Source organism: Oncorhynchus keta, unplaced genomic scaffold (assembly GCF_023373465.1).
Source record: "Oncorhynchus keta strain PuntledgeMale-10-30-2019 unplaced genomic scaffold, Oket_V2 Un_scaffold_17943_pilon_pilon, whole genome shotgun sequence".
Taxonomy (NCBI): Eukaryota; Metazoa; Chordata; class Actinopteri; order Salmoniformes; family Salmonidae; genus Oncorhynchus; species Oncorhynchus keta.
The window spans coordinates 23,642-42,500 of NW_026290831.1; the positions used below are offsets into that span (position 1 = coordinate 23,642).

Genomic DNA, 18,859 nt, shown 5'->3' on the forward strand with positions numbered 1-18,859 from the left:
TGGTGCTGGGTTAGTTGTAGACTGTGTGTGGTGCTGGGTTAGTTGTAGACTGTGTGTGGTGCTGGGTGCTGGGTTAGTTGTAGACTGGGTTAGTTGTAGACTGTGTGTGGTGCTGGGTTAGTTGTAGACTGTGTGTGGTGCTGTTGTAGACTGTGTGTGGTGCTGGGTTAGTTGTAGACTGTGTGTGGTGCTGGGTTAGTTGTAGACTGTGTGTGGTGCTGGGGTTAGACTGTGTGTGGTGCTGGGTTGTTGTAGACTGTGTGTGGTGCTGGGTTAGTTGTAGACTGTGTGTGGTGCTGGGTTAGTTGTAGACTGTGTGTGGTGCTGGGTTAGTTGTAGACTGTGTGTGGTGCTGGGTTAGTTGTAGACTGTGTGTGGTGCTGGGTTAGTTGTAGACTGTGTGTGGTGCTGGGTTAGTTGTAGACTGTGTGTGGTGCTGGGTTAGTTGTAGACTGTGTGTGGTGCTGGGTTAGTTGTAGACTGTGTGTGGTGCTGGGTTAGTTGTAGACTGTGTGTGGTGCTGGGTTAGTTGTAGACTGTGTGTGGTGCTGGGTTAGTTGTAGACTGTGTGTGGTGCTGGGTTAGTTGTAGACTGTGTGTGGTGCTGGTGACTGTGTGTGGTGGTGGGTTAGTTGTAGACTGTGTGTGGTGCTGGGTTAGTTGTAGACTGTGTGGTGCTGGGTTAGTTGTAGACTGTGTGTGGTGCTGGGTTAGTTGTAGACTGTGTGTGGTGCTGGGTTAGTTGTAGACTGTGTGTGGTGCTGGGTTAGTTGTAGACTGTGTGTGGTGCTGGGTTAGTTGTAGACTGTGTGTGGTGCTGGGTTAGTTGTAGACTGTGTGTGGTGCTGGGTTAGTTGTAGACTGTGTGTGGTGCTGGGTTAGTTGTAGACTGTGTGTGGTGCTGGGTTAGTTGTAGACTGTGTGTGGTGCTGGGTTAGTTGTAGACTGTGTGTGGTGCTGGGTTAGTTGTAGACTGTGTGTGGTGCTGGGTTTGTTGTAGACTGTGTGTGGTGCTGGGTTAGTTGTAGACTGTGTGTGGTGCTGGGTTAGTTGTAGACTGTGTGTGGTGCTGGGTTAGTTGTAGACTGTGTGTTGTAGACTGTGTGTGGTGCTGGGTTAGTTGTAGACTGTGCTGTGGTGCTGGGTTAGTTGTAGACTGTGTGTGGTGCTGGGTTAGTTGTAGACTGTGTGTGGTGCTGGGTTAGTTGTAGACTGTGTGTGGTGCTGGGTTAGTTGTAGACTGTGTGTGGTGCTGGGTTAGTTGTAGACTGTGTGTGGTGCTGGGTTAGTTGTAGACTGTGTGGTGCTGGGTTAGTTGTAGACTGTGTGTGGTGCTGGGTTAGTTGTAGACTGTGTGTGGTGCTGGGTTAGTTGTAGACTGTGTGTGGTGCTGGGTTAGTTGTAGACTGTGTGTGGTGCTGGGTTAGTTGTAGACTGTGTGTGGTGCTGGGTTAGTTGTAGACTGTGTGTGGTGCTGGGTTAGTTGTAGACTGTGTGTGGTGCTGGGTTAGTTGTAGACTGTGTGTGGTGCTGGGTTAGTTGTAGACTGTGTGTGGTGCTGGGGTTAGACTGTGTGTGGTGCTGGGTTAGTTGTAGACTGTGTGTGGTGCTGGGTTAGTTGTAGACTGTGTCTGGTAGACTGGGTACAGTTGTAGACTGTGTGTGGTGCTGGGTTAGTTGTAGACTGTGTGTGGTGCTGGGTTAGTTGTAGACTGTGTGTGGTGCTGGGTTAGTTGTAGAGACTGTGTGTGGTGCTGGGTTAGACTGTGTGGTGCTGGGTTTGTAGACTGTGTGTGGTGCTGGGTTGTTGTAGACTGTGTGTGGTGCTGGGTTAGTTGTAGACTGTGTGTGGTGCTGGGTTAGTTGTAGACTGTGTGTGGTGCTGGGTTAGTTGTAGACTGTGTGTGGTGCTGGGTTTGTTGTAGACTGTGTGTGGTGCTGGGTTAGTTGTAGACTGTGTGTGGTGCTAATTAGACTGTGTGTGGTGCTGGGTTAGTTGTAGACTGTGTGTGGTGCTGGGTTAGTTGTAGACTGTGTGTGGTGCTGGGTTAGTTGTAGACTGTGTGTGGTGCTGGGTTAGTTGTAGACTGTGTGTGGTGCTGGGTTAGTTGTAGACTGTGTGTGGTGCTGGGTTAGTTGTAGACTGTGTGTGGTGCTGGGTTAGTTGTAGACTGTGTGTGGTGCTGGGTTAGTTGTAGACTGTGTGTGGTGCTGGGTACTACAGTTGTAGACTGTGTGTGGTGCTGGGTTAGTTGTAGACTGTGTGTGTGTGGTGCTGGGTTAGTTGTAGACTGTGTGTGGTGCTGGACTACAGTTGTAGACTGTGTGTGGTGCTGGGTTAGTTGTAGACTGTGTGTGGTGCTGGGTTAGTTGTAGACTGTGTGTGGTGCTGGGTTAGGTGTAGACTGTGTCCTGTTGTAGACTGTGTGGTGCTGGGTTAGTTGTAGACTGTGTGTGGTGCTGGGTTAGTTGTAGACTGTGTGGTGCTGGGTTAGTTGTAGACTGTGTGGTGCTGGGTTAGTTGTAGACTGTGTGGTGCTGGGTTAGTTGTAGACTGTGTGTGGTGCTGGGTTAGTTGTAGACTGTGTGTGGTGCTGGGTTAGTTGTAGACTGTGTGTGGTGCTGGGTTAGTTGTAGACTGTGTGTGGTGCTGGGTTAGTTGTAGACTGTGTGTGGTGCTGGGTTAGTTGTAGACTGTGTGTGGTGCTGGGTTAGTTGTAGACTGTGTGTGGTGCTGGGTTAGTTGTAGACTGTGTGTGGTGCTGGGTTAGTTGTAGACTGTGTGTGGTGCTGGGTTAGTTGTAGACTGTGTGTGGTGCTGGTAGACTGGTGCTGGGTTGTAGACTGTGTGTGGTGCTGGGTTAGTTGTAGACTGTGTGTGGTGCTGGGTTAGTTGTAGACTGTGGTGCTGGTTGTAGACTGGTGCTTAGTTGTAGACTGTGTGTGGTGCTGGGTTAGTTGTAGACTGTGTGTGGTGCTGGGTTAGTTGTAGACTGTGTGGTGCTGTTGTAGACTGTGTGTGGTGCTGGGTTAGTTGTAGACTGTGTGTGGTGCTGGTGTTAGTTGTAGACTGTGTGTGGTGCTGGGTTAGTTGTAGACTGTGTGTGGTGCTGGGTTAGTTGTAGACTGTGTGTGGTGCTGGGTTAGTTGTAGACTGTGTGTGGTGCTGGGTTAGTTGTAGACTGTGTGTGGTGCTGGGTTAGTTGTAGACTGTGTGTGGTGCTGTGTTAGTTGTAGACTGTGTGTGGTGCTGGGTTAGTTGTAGACTGTGTGTGGTGCTGGGTTAGTTGTAGACTGTGTGTGGTGCTGGGTTAGTTGTAGACTGTGTGTGGTGCTGGGTTAGTTGTAGACTGTGTGTGGTGCTGGGTTAGTTGTAGACTGTGTGTGGTGCCTGTAGACTGTGTGTGGTGCTGGGTTAGTTGTAGACTGTGTGTGGTGCTGGGTTAGTTGTAGACTGTGTGTGGTGCTGGGTTAGTTGTAGACTGTGTGTGGTGCTGGGTTAGTTGTAGACTGTGTGTGGTGCTGGGTTAGTTGTAGACTGTGTGTGGTGCTGGGTTAGTTGTAGACTGTGTGTGGTGCTGGGTTAGTTGTAGACTGTGTGTGGTGCTGGGTTAGTTGTAGACTGTGTGTGGTGCTGGGTTAGTTGTAGACTGTGTGTGGTGCTGGGTTAGTTGTAGACTGTGTGTGGTGCTGGGTTAGTTGTAGACTGTGTGTGGTGCTGGGTTAGTTGTAGACTGTGTGTGGTGCTGGGTTAGTTGTAGACTGTGTGTGGTGCTGGGTTAGTTGTAGACTGTGTGTGGTGCTGGGTTGGTAGACTGTGTGTGGTGCTGGGTTAGTTGTAGACTGTGTGTGGTGCTGGGTTAGTTGTAGACTGTGTGTGGTGCTGGGTTAGTTGTAGACTGTGTGTGGTGCTACATTAACCCTGGTGCTGGGTTCCTAGACTGTGTGTGGTGCTGGGTTAGTTGTAGACTGTGTGTGGTGCTGGGTTAGTTGTAGACTGGTGTGGGTTAGTTGTAGACTGTGTGTGGTGCTGGGTTAGTTGTAGACTGTGTGTGGTGCTGGGTTAGTTGTAGACTGTGTGTGGTGCTGTGGTGGTGCTGGGTTAGTTGTAGACTGTGTGTGGTGCTGGGTTAGTTGTAGACTGTGTGTGGTGCTGGGTTAGTTGTAGACTGTGTGTGGTGCTGGGTTAGTTGTAGACTGTGTGTGGTGCTGGGTTAGTTGTAGACTGTGTGTGGTGCTGGGTTAGTTGTAGACTGTGTGTGGTGCTGGGTTAGTTGTAGACTGTGTGTGGTGCTGGGTTAGTTGTAGACTGGTGCTGGGTTGGTGTAGACTGTGTGTTGCTGGGTTAGTTGTAGACTGTGTGTGGTGCTGTTCCTTAGTTGTAGACTGTGTGTGGTGCTGGGTTAGTTGTAGACTGTGTGGTGCTGGGTTAGGGTTAGTTGTAGACTGTGTGTGGTGCTGGGTTAGTTGTAGACTGTGTGGTGCTGGGTTAGGGTTAGTTGTAGACTGTGTGGTGCTGGGTTAGTTGTAGACTGTGTGTGGTGCTGGGTTAGTTGTAGACTGTGTGTGGTGCTGGGTTAGTTGTAGACTGTGTGGTGCTGGGTTAGTTGTAGACTGTGTGGTGCTGGGTTAGGGTTAGTTGTAGACTGTGTGTGGTGCTGGGTTAGTTGTAGACTGTGGTCCTGGGGTACTACATTAACTGTGGTGCTGGGTTAGTTGTAGACTGTGTGTGGTGCTGGGTTAGTTGTAGACTGTGTGTGGTGCTGGGTTGCCAGGTTAGTTGTAGACTGTGTGTGGTGCTGGGTTAGTTGTAGACTGTGTGTGGTGCTGGGTTAGTTGTAGACTGTGTGTGGTGCTGGGTTAGTTGTAGACTGTGTGTGGTGCTGTTGTAGACTGTGTGTGGTGCTGGGTTAGTTGTAGACTGTAGTGTGGTGCTGGGTTAGTTTGTAGACTGTGTGTGGTGCTGGGTTAGTTGTAGACTGTGTGGTGCTCCTACTTACTGTGTGTGGTGCTGGGTTGTAGACTGTGTGTGGTGCTGGGTTAGTTGTAGACTGTGTGTGGTGCTGGGTTAGTTGTAGACTGTGTGTGGTGCTGGGTTAGTTGTAGACTGTGTGTGGTGCTGGGTTAGTTGTAGACTGTGTGTGGTGCTGGGTTAGTTGTAGACTGTGTGTGGTGCTGGGTTAGTTGTAGACTGTGTGTGGTGCTGGGTTAGTTGTAGACTGTGTGTGGTGCTGGGTTAGTTGTAGACTGTGTGTGGTGCTGGGTTAGTTGTAGACTGTGTGTGGTGCTGGGTTAGTTGTAGACTGTGTGGTGCTGGGTTAGTTACAGACTGTGTGTGGTGCTGGGTTGGTGCAGTTGTACACTGTGTGTGGTGCTGGGTTAGTTGTAGACTGTGTGTGGTGCTGGGTTAGTTGTAGACTGTGTGTGGTGCTGGGTTAGTTGTAGACTGTGTGTGGTGCTGGGTTAGTTGTAGACTGTGTGTGGTGCTGGGTTAGTTGTAGACTGTGTGTGGTGCTGGGTTAGTTGTAGACTGTGTGTGGTGCTGGGTTAGGGTTAGTTGTAGACTGTGTGTGGTGCTGGGTTAGTTGTAGACTGTGTGTGGTGCTGGGTTAGTTGTAGACTGTGTGTGGTGCTGGGTTAGTTGTAGACTGTGTGTGGTGCTGGGTTAGTTGTAGACTGTGTGTGGTGCTGGGTTGTTGTAGACTAGGGTTAGTTGTAGACTGTGTGTGGTGCTGGGTTAGTTGTAGACTGTGTGTGGTGCTGGGTTAGTTGTAGACTGTGTGTGGTGCTGGGTTAGTTGTAGACTGTGTGTGGTGCTGGTTAGTTAACCCTGGTGGTGCTGTAGACTGTGACTGTGTGTGCTGGGTTAGTTGTAGACTGTGTGTGGTGCTGGGTTGTTGTAGACTGTGTGGTGCTGGGTTAGTTGTAGACTGTGTGTGGTGCTGGGTTACATTAAGACTGTGTGTGGTCCTACTAGTTTAACTGTGTGTGGTGCTGGGTTAGTTGTAGACTGTGTGGTGCTGGGTTAGTTGTAGACTGTGTGGTGCTGGGTTAGTTGTAGACTGTGTGTGGTGCTGGGTTAGTTGTAGACTGTGTGTGGTGCTGGGTTAGTTGTAGACTGTGTGTGGTGCTGGGTTAGTTGTAGACTGTGTGGTGCTGGGTTAGTTGTAGACTGTGTGTGGTGCTGGGTTAGTTGTAGACTGTGTGTGGTGCTGGGTTAGTTGTAGACTGTGGTGCTGGGTTTGGGTTAGTTGTAGACTGTGTGGTGCTGGGTTAGGGTTAGTTGTAGACTGTGTGTGGTGCTGGGTTAGTTGTAGACTGTGGTGCTGGGTTAGTTGTAGACTGTGTGTGGTGCTGGGTTAGTTGTAGACTGTGTGTGGTGCTGGGTTAGTTGTAGACTGTGTGTGGTGCTGGGTTAGTTGTAGACTGTGTGTGGTGCTGGGTTAGTTGTAGACTGTGTGTGGTGCTGGGTTAGTTGTAGACTGTGTGGTGCTGGGTTAGTTGTAGACTGTGTGGTGCTGGGTTAGTTGTAGACTGTGTGGTGCTGGGTTAGTTGTAGACTGTGTGTGGTGCTGGGTTAGTTGTAGACTGTGTGTGGTGCTGGGTTAGTTGTAGACTGTGTGTGGTGCTGGGTTACTACATGTAGACTGTGTGTGGTGCTGGGTTAGTTGTAGACTGTGTGTGGTGCTGGGTTAGTTGTAGACTGTGTGGTGCTGGGTTAGTTGTAGACTGTGTGGTGCTGGGTTAGGGTTAGTTGTAGACTGTGTGTGGTGCTGGGTTAGTTGTAGACTGTGTGTGGTGCTGGGTTAGTTGTAGACTGGTGTGGTGCTGGGTTAGTTGTAGACTGTGTGGTGCTGGGTTACTACATGTAGACTGGTGCTGGTGCTGGGTTACATGTAGACTGTGTGTGGTGCTGGGTTAGTTGTAGACTGTGTGTGTGGTGCTGGGTTAGTTGTAGACTGTGTGGTGCTGGGTTAGTTGTAGACTGTGTGGTGCTGGGTTAGTTGTAGACTGTGTGTGGTGCTGGGTTAGTTGTAGACTGTGTGTGGTGCTGGGTTAGTTGTAGACTGTGTGTGGTGCTCCTCCTACTGTGTGTGGTGCTGGGTTAGTTGTAGACTGTGTGTGGTGCTGGGTTAGTTGTAGACTGTGTGGTGCTGGGTTAGTTGTAGACTGTGTGTGGTGCTGGGTTAGTTGTAGACTGTGTGTGGTGCTGGGTTAGTTGTAGACTGTGTGTGGTGCTGGGTTAGTTGTAGACTGTGTGTGGTGCTGGGTTAGTTGTAGACTGTGTGTGGTGGTTGTAGACTGTGTGTGGTGCTGGGTTAGTACATTAGACTGTGTGTGGTGCTGGGTTAGTTGTAGACTGTGTGTGGTGCTGGGTTAGTTGTAGACTGTGTGGTGCTCCTCCTAGACTGTGTTAACCCTGGTTCCTGCAGACTGTGTGGTGCTCCTCCTACTACTACATTAGACTGTGTGGTGCTGGGCAGACCTGGGTTACATGTAGACTGTGTGTGGTGCTGGGTTACATGTAGACTGTGTGGTGCTGGGTTAGTTGTAGACTGTGTGTGGTGCTGGGTTAGTACTACAGACTGTGGTGCTCCTCCTAGGGTTAGTTGTAGACTGTGTGTGGTGCTGGGTTAGTTGCAGACTGTGTGGTGCTGGGTTAGGGTTAGTTGTAGACTGTAACCCTGGTCCTGGTGCTGGGGTTCCTGGGTGCTAGGGTTACATTAGACTGTGTGTGGTGCTACTAGGGTTAACCCTGGTTGCTAGACTGTGTGTGGTGCTGGGTTAGTTGCAGACTGTGTGGTGCTGGGTTAGTTGCAGACTGTCACCTTGTTTGACCAGCCTGACGTCTCCAGGAGGACTCTTCTCCCAGAGGCCGAAGCAGTGAGATCCTTTAGAGCAGTGGATGGTGGTGTTCTCGGGGGAAACCCGTCCCTCCCCCACCGCCACGCGCTCCATCTCCCACTGCTGTTGCTGCTCAGTGAAGGCACACTCCCTCTCCATCTGCTGGTCAGCTGAGGGGGAGGAGGAGCGGGATTCATTCCTCATTCAGCAAACAGAGATGGCTCTCAAGAAACACTCATGAAACACATGAGACAGTACCCAATCAGACCAGAACGACCTCCCCCGACCGCCCCCACCACCAAACCCATCCTAATCCGACCACTACAGCCCTGGTCCCCGACCGCCCCCACCATTAACCCATCTCTAATCAGACCACTACCAGCCTCCCCCGACCGTCCCCCCACCACCAACCCATCTCTAATCCGACCACTACAGCCTCCCCGACCGCCCCCACCATTAACCCATCTCTAATCAGACCACTACAGCCTCCCCCGATCTCCCCACCACCAACCCATCTCTAATCAGACCACTACAGCCTCCCCCGACCGCCCCCCACCACCAAAACATCTCTAATCCGACCACTACAGCCTCCCCGACCGCCCCCACCACCAACCCATCTCTAATCAGACCACTACAGCCTCCCCCGATCTCCCCACCACCAACCCATCTCTAATCATTAACACTACAGCCTCCCCCACCACCAACCCATCTCTAATCAGACTACATTAACCCAGCCTCCCCCTAACCCTCCCCACCTACTACATTAACCCATCTCCTAATCAGAACATTAACCCTGGTCCTCCCCCCCACCACCAACCCATCTCTCCTCCGACCACATTAACCCTGGTCCGACCTCCCCCACTACATTAACCTGGTCTCCTAATCAGACCACTACAGCCTCCCCCATCTACTTCTCTAACCCTGGTCCTCCTACTACTACATTAACCCTGGTCCTCCTCCTCCTACTACATTAACCCTGGTCCTCCTCCTCCTACTACATTAACCCTGGTCCTCCTCCTCCTCCTACTACATTAACCCTGGTCCTCCTCCTCCTCCTACTCCTACTACATTAACCCTGGTCCTCCTCCTCCTCCTACTACTACATTAACCCTGGTCCTCCTCCTCCTACTACATTAACCCTGGTCCTCCTCCTCCTACTACATTAACCCTGGTCCTCCTCCTACTACTACATTAACCCTGGTCCTCCTCCTCCTACTACATTAACCCTGGTCCTCCTCCTCCTCCTACTACATTAACCCTGGTCCTCCTCCTCCTCCTACTACATTAACCCTGGTCCTCCTCCTCCTCCTACTACATTAACCCTGGTCCTCCTCCTCCTACTACATTAACCCTGGTCCTCCTCCTCCTCCTCCTCCTACTACTACATTAACCCTGGTCCTCCTCCTCCTACTACATTAACCCTGGTCCTCCTCCTCCTACTACATTAACCCTGGTCCTCCTCCTCCTCCTACTACATTAACCCTGGTCCTCCTCCTCCTCCTACATTAACCCTGGTCCTCCTCCTCCTACTACTACATTAACCCTGGTCCTCCTCCTCCTACTACTACATTAACCCTGGTCCTCCTCCTCCTACTACTACATTAACCCTGGTCCTCCTCCTCCTACTACATTAACCCTGGTCCTCCTCCTCCTACTACATTAACCCTGGTCCTCCTCCTCCTCCTACTACATTAACCCTGGTCCTCCTCCTCCTACTACTAACATTAACCTGGTCCTCCTCCTACTACATTAACCCTGGTCCTCCTCCTACTACTACATTAACCCTGGTCCTCCTCCTACTACTACATTAACCCTGGTCCTCCTCCTCCTACTACATTAACCCTGGTCCTCCTCCTACTACTACTACATTAACCCTGGTCCTCCTCCTACTACATTAACCCTGGTCCTCCTCCTCCTACTACATTAACCCTGGTCCTCCTCCTCCTACTACATTAACCCTGGTCCTCCTCCTCCTACTACATTAACCCTGGTCCTCCTCCTCCTACTACATTAACCCTGGTCCTCCTCCTCCTCCTACTACATTAACCCTGGTCCTCCTCCTACTACATTAACCCTGGTCCTCCTCCTCCTACTACATTAACCCTGGTCCTCCTCCTCCTACTACATTAACCCTGGTCCTCCTCCTCCTACTACTACATTAACCCTGGTCCTCCTCCTCCTACTACTACATTAACCCTGGTCCTCCTCCTACTACATTAACCCTGGTCCTCCTCCTACTACTACATTAACCCTGGTCCTCCTCCTCCTACTACATTAACCCTGGTCCTCCTCCTCCTACTACATTAACCCTGGTCCCTCCTCCTCCTACTACATTAACCCTGGTCCTCCTCCTCCTACTACATTAACCCTGGTCCTCCTACTACTACTACATTAACCCTGGTCTACTGTGTTTCAGGGTTAGAGACAGGGTTAGAGACAGGAGTAGAGTCAGGGTCAGGGTCAGAGTCAGGGTCAGAGTCAGAGTCAGGGTCAGAGTCAGGGTCAGAGTCAGGGTCAGAGTCAGGGTCAGAGACAGGGTTAGAGTGAGGGGAGTATTCCTCTATGGGTCAGGGTTAGAGTGAGGGGAGTATTTCTCTATGGGTCAGGGTTAGAGTCAGGGTTAGAGTGAAGGGAGTATTCCTCTATAGGTCAGGGTTAGAGTGAGGGGAGTATTTCTCTATGGGTCAGGGTTAGAGTGAGGGAGTATTCCTCTATGGGTCAGGGTTAGGGTGAGGGGAGTATTCCTCTATGGGTCAGGGTTAGAGTGATTATTCCTCTATGAGTCAGGGGTTAGAGTGAGGGGAGTATTCCTCTATGGGTCAGGGTTAGAGTGAGGGGAGTATTCCTCTATGAGTCAGGGGTTAGAGTGAGGGGCGTATTCCTCTATGGGTCAGGATGTTCATTGGACCAGAGCAGCAGTGTGTTTACCCATGGCCCAGTTATTTGCTAATCTCTACCCCCTCGTTCCCCGTCCCCTTCCTCACCGCGGCCTCACTAGCGAAAAACAACAACAGCCTGATTTATTTTTTCTTTCTCCCTCGCCCAGTGATGGACGTCGTGTGTTCTACAGTCAGAAGGGATCAGTGCTCGGTCAGACTCTCCTCTCCTCTACAAGGCTCCACATTGGAGATACATCACATTACGGACTAATGAAATATCCTACTGGAAATACATCACATTATGGACTAATGAAATATCCTACTGGAAATACATCACATTATGGACTAATGAAATATCCTACTGGAAATACATCACATTATAGACTAATGAAATATCCTACTGGAAATACATCACATTATGGACTAATGAAATATCCTACTGGAAATACATCACATTATGGACTAATGAAATATCCTACTGAAATACATCACATTATAGACTAATGAAATATCCTACAAGAAATACATCACATTATGGACTAATGAAATATCCTACTGGAAATACATCACATTATAGACTAATGAAATATCCTACTGGAAATACATCACATTATAGACTAATGAAATATCCTACAGGAAATACATCACATTATGGACTAATGAAATATCCTACTGGAAATACATCACATTATGGACTAATGAAATATCCTACTGGAAATACATCACATTATGGACTAATTAAATATCCTACTGGAAATACATCACATTATAGACTAATGAAATATCCTACTGGAAATACATCACATTATAGACTAATGAAATATCCTACTGGAAATACATCACATTATGGACTAATGAAATATCCTACTGGAGATACATCACATTATGGACTAATGAAATATCCTACTGGAAATACATCACATTATAGACTAATGAAATATCCTACTGAAATACATCACATTATGGACTAATGAAATATCCTACTGGAAATACATCACATTATGGACTAATGAAATATCCTACTGGAAATACATCACATTATGGACTAATGAAATATCCTACTGGAAATACATCACATTATGGACTAATGAAATATCCTACTGGAAATACATCACATTATGGACTAATGAAATATCCTACTGGAAATACATCACATTATGGACTAATGAAATATCCTACTGGAAATACATCACATTATAGACTAATGAAATATCCTACTGGAAATACATCACATTATGGACTAATGAAATATCCTACTGGAAATACATCACATTATGGACTAATGAAATATCCTACTGGAAATACATCACATTATAGACTAATGAAATATCCTACTGGAAATACATCACATTATGGACTAATGAAATATCCTACTGGAAATACATCACATTATAGACTAATGAAATATATCACATTATAGACTAATGAAATATCCTACTGGAAATACATCACATTATGGACTAATGAAATATCCTACTGGAAATAGAGAGGGGCATAATGGTGGGGGAGAGGGGCATAATGGTGGGGAGAGGGGCATAATGGTGGGGGAGAGGGGCATAACGGTGGGGGAGAGGGGCATAATGGTGGGGGAGAGGGGCATAAATAATGGTCAGTGAGAGGAGCATAAATAATGGTCGGGGAGAGGGGCATAACGGTCGGGGGAGAGGGGGCATAATGGTGGGGGAGAGGGGCATAATGGTGGGGATGAGGGGCATAATGGTGGGGGAGAGGGGCATAACGGTCGGGAGAGGGGCATAATGGTAGGGGAGAGGGGCATAATAATGGTGGGGGAGAGGGGCATAATGGTCAGGGAGAGGGGCATAACGGTAGGGGAGAGGGGCATAACGGTGGGGGGAGAGGGGCATAAATAATGGTCAGGGAGAGGGGCATAAATAATGGTGGGAGAGGGGCATAATGGTGGGGGAGAGGGGCATAATGGTGGGGGAGAGGGGCATAATGGTGGGGAGAGGGGCATAATGGTCGGGGAGAGGGGCATAATGGTGGGGGAGAGGGGCATAATGGTCGGGGAGAGGGGCATAATGGTGGGGGAGAGGGGCATAATGGTGGGGGAGGGGCATAATGGTGGGGGAGGGGGGCATAATGGGGGGGGAGAGGGGCATAATGGTCGGGGAGAGGGGCATAATGGTCGGGGAGGGGAGGGGCATAATGGTGGGGAGAGGGGCATAATGGTGGGGAGAGGGGCATAATGGTGGGGGAGAGGGGCATAATGGTGGGGGAGAGGGGCATAATGGTGGGGGAGAGGGGCATAATGGTCGGGGAGAGGGGCATAATGGTGGGGGAGAGGGGCATAATGGTGGGGGAGAGGGGCATAACGGTAGGGGAGAGGGGCATAATGGTGGGGGAGAGGGGCATAACGGTGGGGAGAGGGGCATAATGGTGGGGAGAGGGGCATAATGGTGGGGAGAGGGGCATAATGGTCGGGAAGAGGGGCATAATGGTCGGGGAGAGGGGCATAACGGTAGGGGAGAGGGGCATAACGGTAGGGGAGAGGGGCATAATGGTGGGGGAGAGGGGCATAATGGTCGGGGAGAGGGGCATAAATAATGGTCAGGGAGAGGGGCATAAATAATGGTCAGGGAGAGGGGCGTAATGGTGGGGGAGAGGGGCATAATGGTGGGGAGAGGGGCATAATGGTGGGGAGAGGGGCATAATGGTCGGGGGAGAGGGGCATAACGGTCGGGGAGAGGGGCATAATGGTCGGGAGAGGGGCATAATGGTCGGGGAGAGGGGCATAAAGGTGGGGGAGAGGGGCATAATGGTCGGGGGAGAGGGGCATAACGGTCGGGGAGAGGGGCATAATGGTCGGGGAGAGGGGCATAACGGTCGGGGAGAGGGGCATAACGGTCGGGTAGAGGGGCATAACGGTCGGGTAGAGGGGCATAACGGTCGGGGGAGAGGGGCATAATGGTGGGGAGAGGGGCATAAATAATGGTCAGGGAGAGGGGCGTAATGGTAGGGGAGAGGGGCATAATGGTCGGGGAGAGGGGCATAATGGTCGGGGAGAGGGGCATAACGGTCGGGTAGAGGGGCATAACGGTCGGGTAGAGGGGCATAACGGTCGGGTAGAGGGGCATAACGGTCGGGGAGAGGGGCATAATGGTCGGAAAGAGGGGGAGGTGATGATTTTATTGAAGCAGGGCTGGGGGTGTCTAATCTGTCCCTCTGCATCTGGCCCTCTGCTCTCTCGGGTCTGTCTGGGTTAAGGCTGGACTGCAGACATGATAATCCTCCTGATTAAAGACAGTGTAGACCTAAACCAGACTGAGCCTCAGAGTTACATTTTTCTATGGAAAATTGGGATCCTTAACTTTAAGAAAAATCCCCAACCAAAAAACAAAACAAAGATAATTAGATGCAGAAAGTAAATAGCATGGTGGGTCAATTTGTGCAACAACTAAGATGCTCCACTTGTCTGCTCTTTTGGTGCCCTGACTACCATGGTGTGAACAGTGTGAAGCAAACCCGTACGCATGAACAGACACTGTGTGTTCTTCAAGTGTTGCATCTCACTCATCTCAAAACCCAAGCCTATTCATTGATGACATGACCTGCTTTATTGAAGTTGGGAGACATTGCAAGATATAGCTAAGCCGATATATCAGTATAGGCAGGTCGGCCACCAGGCAGACTGTCTGAACTGAACACTATCTATCAGTATAGGCAGGTCTATCTATCAGTATAGGCAGGTCTATCTATCAGTATAGGCAGGTCTATCTATCAGTATAGGCAGGTCTATCTATCAGTATAGGCAGGTCTATCTATCAGTATAGACAGGTCTATCTATCAGTATAGGCAGGTCTATCTATCAGTATAGGCAGGTCTATCTATCAGTATAGGCAGGTCTATCTATCAGTATAGGCAGGTCTATCTATCAGTATAGACAGGTCTATCTATCAGTATAGGCAGGTCTATCTATCAGTATAGGCAGGTCTATCTATCAGTATAGGCAGGTCTATCTATCAGTATAGGCAGGTCTATCTATCAGTATAGGCAGGTCTATCTATCAGTATAGGCAGGTCTATCTATCAGTATAGACAGGTCTATCTATCAGTATAGGCAGGTCTATCTATCAGTATAGGCAGGTCTATCTATCAGTATAGGCAGGTCTATCTATCAGTATAGGCAGGTCTATCTATCAGTATAGGCAGGTCTATCTATCAGTATAGGCAGGTCTATCTATCAGTATAGGCAGGTCTATCTATCAGTATAGGCAGGTCTATCTATCAGTATAGGCAGGTCTATCTATCAGTATAGGCAGGTCTATCTATCAGTATAGGCAGGTCTATCTATCAGTATAGGCAGGTCTATCTATCAGTATAGGCAGGTCGGCCACCAGGCAGACTGTCAGAACTGAACACTATCTATCAGTATAGGCAGGTCTATCTATCAGTATAGGCAGGTCTATCTATCAGTATAGGCAGGTCTATCTATCAGTATAGGCAGGTCTATCTATCAGTATAGGCAGGTCTATCTATCAGTATAGGCAGGTCTATCTATCAGTATAGGCAGGTCTATCTATCAGTATAGGCAGGTCTATCTATCAGTATAGGCAGGTCTATCTATCAGTATAGACAGGTCTATCTATCAGTATAGGCAGGTCTATCTATCAGTATAGGCAGGTCTATCTATCAGTATAGGCAGATCTATCTATCAGTATAGGCAGGTCTATCTATCAGTATAGACAGGTCTATCTATCAGTATAGGCAGGTCTATCTATCAGTATAGGCAGGTCTATCTATCAGTATAGGCAGGTCTATCTATCAGTATAGGCAGGTCTATCTATCAGTATAGGCAGGTCTATCTATCAGTATAGGCAGGTCTATCTATCAGTATAGGCAGGTCTATCTATCAGTATAGACAGGTCTATCTATCAGTATAGGCAGGTCTATCTATCAGTATAGGCAGGTCTATCTATCAGTATAGGCAGGTCTATCTATCAGTATAGACAGGTCTATCTATCAGTATAGGCAGGTCTATCTATCAGTATAGGCAGGTCTATCTATCAGTATAGGCAGGTCTATCTATCAGTATAGGCAGGTCTATCTATCAGTATAGGCAGGTCTATCTATCAGTATAGGCAGGTCTATCTATCAGTATAGGCAGGTCTATCTATCAGTATAGGCAGGTCTATCTATCAGTATAGGCAGGTCTATCTATCAGTATAGGCAGGTCTATCTATCAGTATAGGCAGGTCTATCTATCAGTATAGGCAGGTCTATCTATCAGTATAGACAGGTCTATCTATCAGTATAGGCAGGTCGGCCATCAGGCAGACTGTCAGAACTGAACACTATCTATCAGTATAGGCAGGTCTATCTGTCAGTATAGGCAGGTCTATCTATCAGTATAGGCAGGTCTATCTATCAGTATAGGCAGGTCTATCTATCAGTATAGGCAGGTCTATCTATCAGTATAGGCAGGTCTATCTATCAGTATAGGCAGGTCTATCTATCAGTATAGGCAGGTCTATCTATCAGTATAGGCAGGTCTATCTATCAGTATAGGCAGCACCAATTGGGCCAGATGGGCTCTCGTTCCTCAGCCTGGCTGAAGGGGAGTTATTAGGTTCTAGTTGGGCCAGATGGGCTCTCGTTCCTCAGCCTGGCTGAAGGAGAGTTATTCGTTTCTAGTTGGGCCAGATGGGCTCTCGTTCCTCAGCCTGGCTGAAGGAGAGTTATTAGGTTCTAGTTGGGCCAGATGGGCTCTCGTTCCTCAGCCTGGCTGAAGGAGAGTTATTAGGTTCTAGTTGGGCCAGATGGGCTCTCGTTCCTCAGCCTGGCTGAAGGAGAGTTATTAGGTTCTAGTTGGGCCAGATGGGCTCTCGTTCCTCAGCCTGGCTGAAGGGAGTTATTAGGTTCTAGTTGGGCCAGATGGGCTCTCGTTCCTCAGCCTGGCTGAAGGGAGTTATTAGGTTCTTGTTTGGCCAGATGGGCTCTCGTTCCTCAGCCTGGCTGAAGGAGAGTTATTAGGTTCTAGTTGGGCCAGATGGGCTCTCGTTCCTCAGCCTGGCTGAAGGAGAGTTATTAGGTTCTAGTTGGGCCAGATGGGCTCTCGTTCCTCAGCCTGGCTGAAGGAGAGTTATTAGGTTCTAGTTGGGCCAGATGGGCTCTCGTTCCTCAGCCTGGCTGAAGGAGAGTTATTAGGTTCTAGTTGGGCCAGATGGGCTCTCGTTCCTCAGCCTGGCTGAAGGAGAGTTATTAGGTTCTAGTTGGGCCAGATGGGCTCTCGTTCCTCAGCCTGGCTGAAGGAGAGTTATTAGGTTCTAGTTGGGCCAGATGGGCGCTCGTTCCTCAGCCTGGCTGAAGGAGAGTTATTAGGTTCTAGTTGGGCCAGATGGGCTCTCGTTCCTCAGCCTGGCTGAAGGAGAGTTATTAGGTTCTAGTTGGGCCAGATGGGCTCTCGTTCCTCAGCCTGGCTGAAGGAGAGTTATTAGGTTCTAGTTGGGCCAGATGGGCTCTCGTTCCTCAGCCTGGCTGAAGGAGAGTTATTAGGTTCTAGTTGGGCCAGATGGGCTCTCGTTCCTCAGCCTGGCTGAAAGAGAGTTATTAGGTTCTAGTTGGGCCAGATGGGCTCTCGTTCCTCAGCCTGGCTGAAGGAGAGTTATTAGGTTCTAGTTGGGCCAGATGGGCTCTCGTTCCTCAGCCTGGCTGAAGGGAGTTATTAGGTTCTAGTTGGGCCAGATGGGCGCTCGTTCCTCAGCCTGGCTGAAGGAGAGTTATTAGGTTCTAGTTGGGCCAGATGGGCTCTCGTTCCTCAGCCTGGCTGAAGGAGAGTTATTAGGTTCTAGTTGGGCCAGATGGGCTCTCGTTCCTCAGCCTGGCTGAAGGAGAGTTATTAGGTTCTAGTTGGGCCAGATGGGCTCTCGTTCCTCAGCCTGGCTGAAGGAGAGTTATTAGGTTCTAGTTGGGCCAGATGGGCTCTCGTTCCTCAGCCTGGCTGAAGGGGAGTTATTAGGTTCTAGTTGGGCCAGATGGGCTCTCGTTCCTCAGCCTGGCTGAAGGAGAGTTATTAGGTTCTAGTTGGGCCAGATGGGCGCTCGTTCCTCAGCCTGGCTGAAGGAGAGTTATTAGGTTCTAGTTGGGCCAGATGGGCTCTCGTTCCTCAGCCTGGCTGAAGGAGAGTTATTAGGTTCTAGTTGGGCCAGATGGGCTCTCGTTCCTCAGCCTGGCTGAAGGAGAGTTATTAGGTTCTAGTTGGGCCAGATGGGCTCTCGTTCCTCAGCCTGGCTGAAGGAGAGTTATTAACATTCTCTTACTGCAAATCACAGTTATGAAGTGAGATGAGCTGCTGGAATGTTGACTCAACCAATCACAGCTCAGCTTTCTCCATCTCTCTCTCCCACTCTGTCTGTCCCTCTCGCTCTCTCTCCGAGTAATTCTTCCTCGTGTAACCTGCTGAGTGAGTAGCTGTCTTCCAGGCCTCTAAAAAATGGTCACCATTTCAATTGATTTCCAGTCAGGCTAATTTTACTACTCGACCATGAAGCTAGACAGAATATGTATGATAGCAGACTAGGGGGACAGGGTAGGACAGTGCAGACAGAATATGTATGATAACAGACTAGGGGGACAGGGTAGGACAGAATATGTATGATAGCAGACTAGGGGGACAGGGTAGGACAGTGCAGACAGAATATGTATGATAACAGACTAGGGGGACAGGGTAGGACAGAATATGTATGATAACAGACTAGGGGGACAGGGTAGGACAGTGCAGACAGAATATGTATGATAACAGACTAGGGGGACAGGGTAGGACAGAGGAGACAGAATATGTATGATAGCAGACTAGGGGACAGTGCAGACAGAATATGTATGATAACAGACTAGGGGGACAGGGTAGGACAGAGGAGACAGAATATGTATGATAACAGACTAGGGGGACAGGGTAGGACAGTGGACGGTAGTGTAGACAGACAGGGTACGGTAGTGTAGACAGACAGGGTACGGTGGTGTAGACAGACAGGGTACGGTGGTGTAGACAGACAGGGTACGGTAATGTAGACAGACAGGGTACGGTGGTGTAGACAGACAGGGTACGGTAATGTAATAATAATAATAATACATGCCATTTAGCTGACGCTTTTATCCAAGCGACTTACAGTCATGTGTGCA

The 18,859-nt window shown here is 49.3% G+C and overlaps 1 protein-coding gene across 1 annotated transcript in view; it reads right to left on the minus strand.

Annotated features, from left to right (window-relative positions):
- Positions 1-18,859, minus strand: part of LOC127927835 (bone morphogenetic protein receptor type-2-like) — a gene marked incomplete at its 3' end in the record, with an annotated part of 49,726 nt that overhangs the window by 23,598 nt on the left and 7,269 nt on the right. The window contains exon 2 of the mRNA XM_052514547.1: positions 7,830-8,015. Coding sequence (XP_052370507.1) covers positions 7,830-8,015 — 186 coding nt within the window. The remainder of the gene's footprint in view (positions 1-7,829; positions 8,016-18,859) is intronic.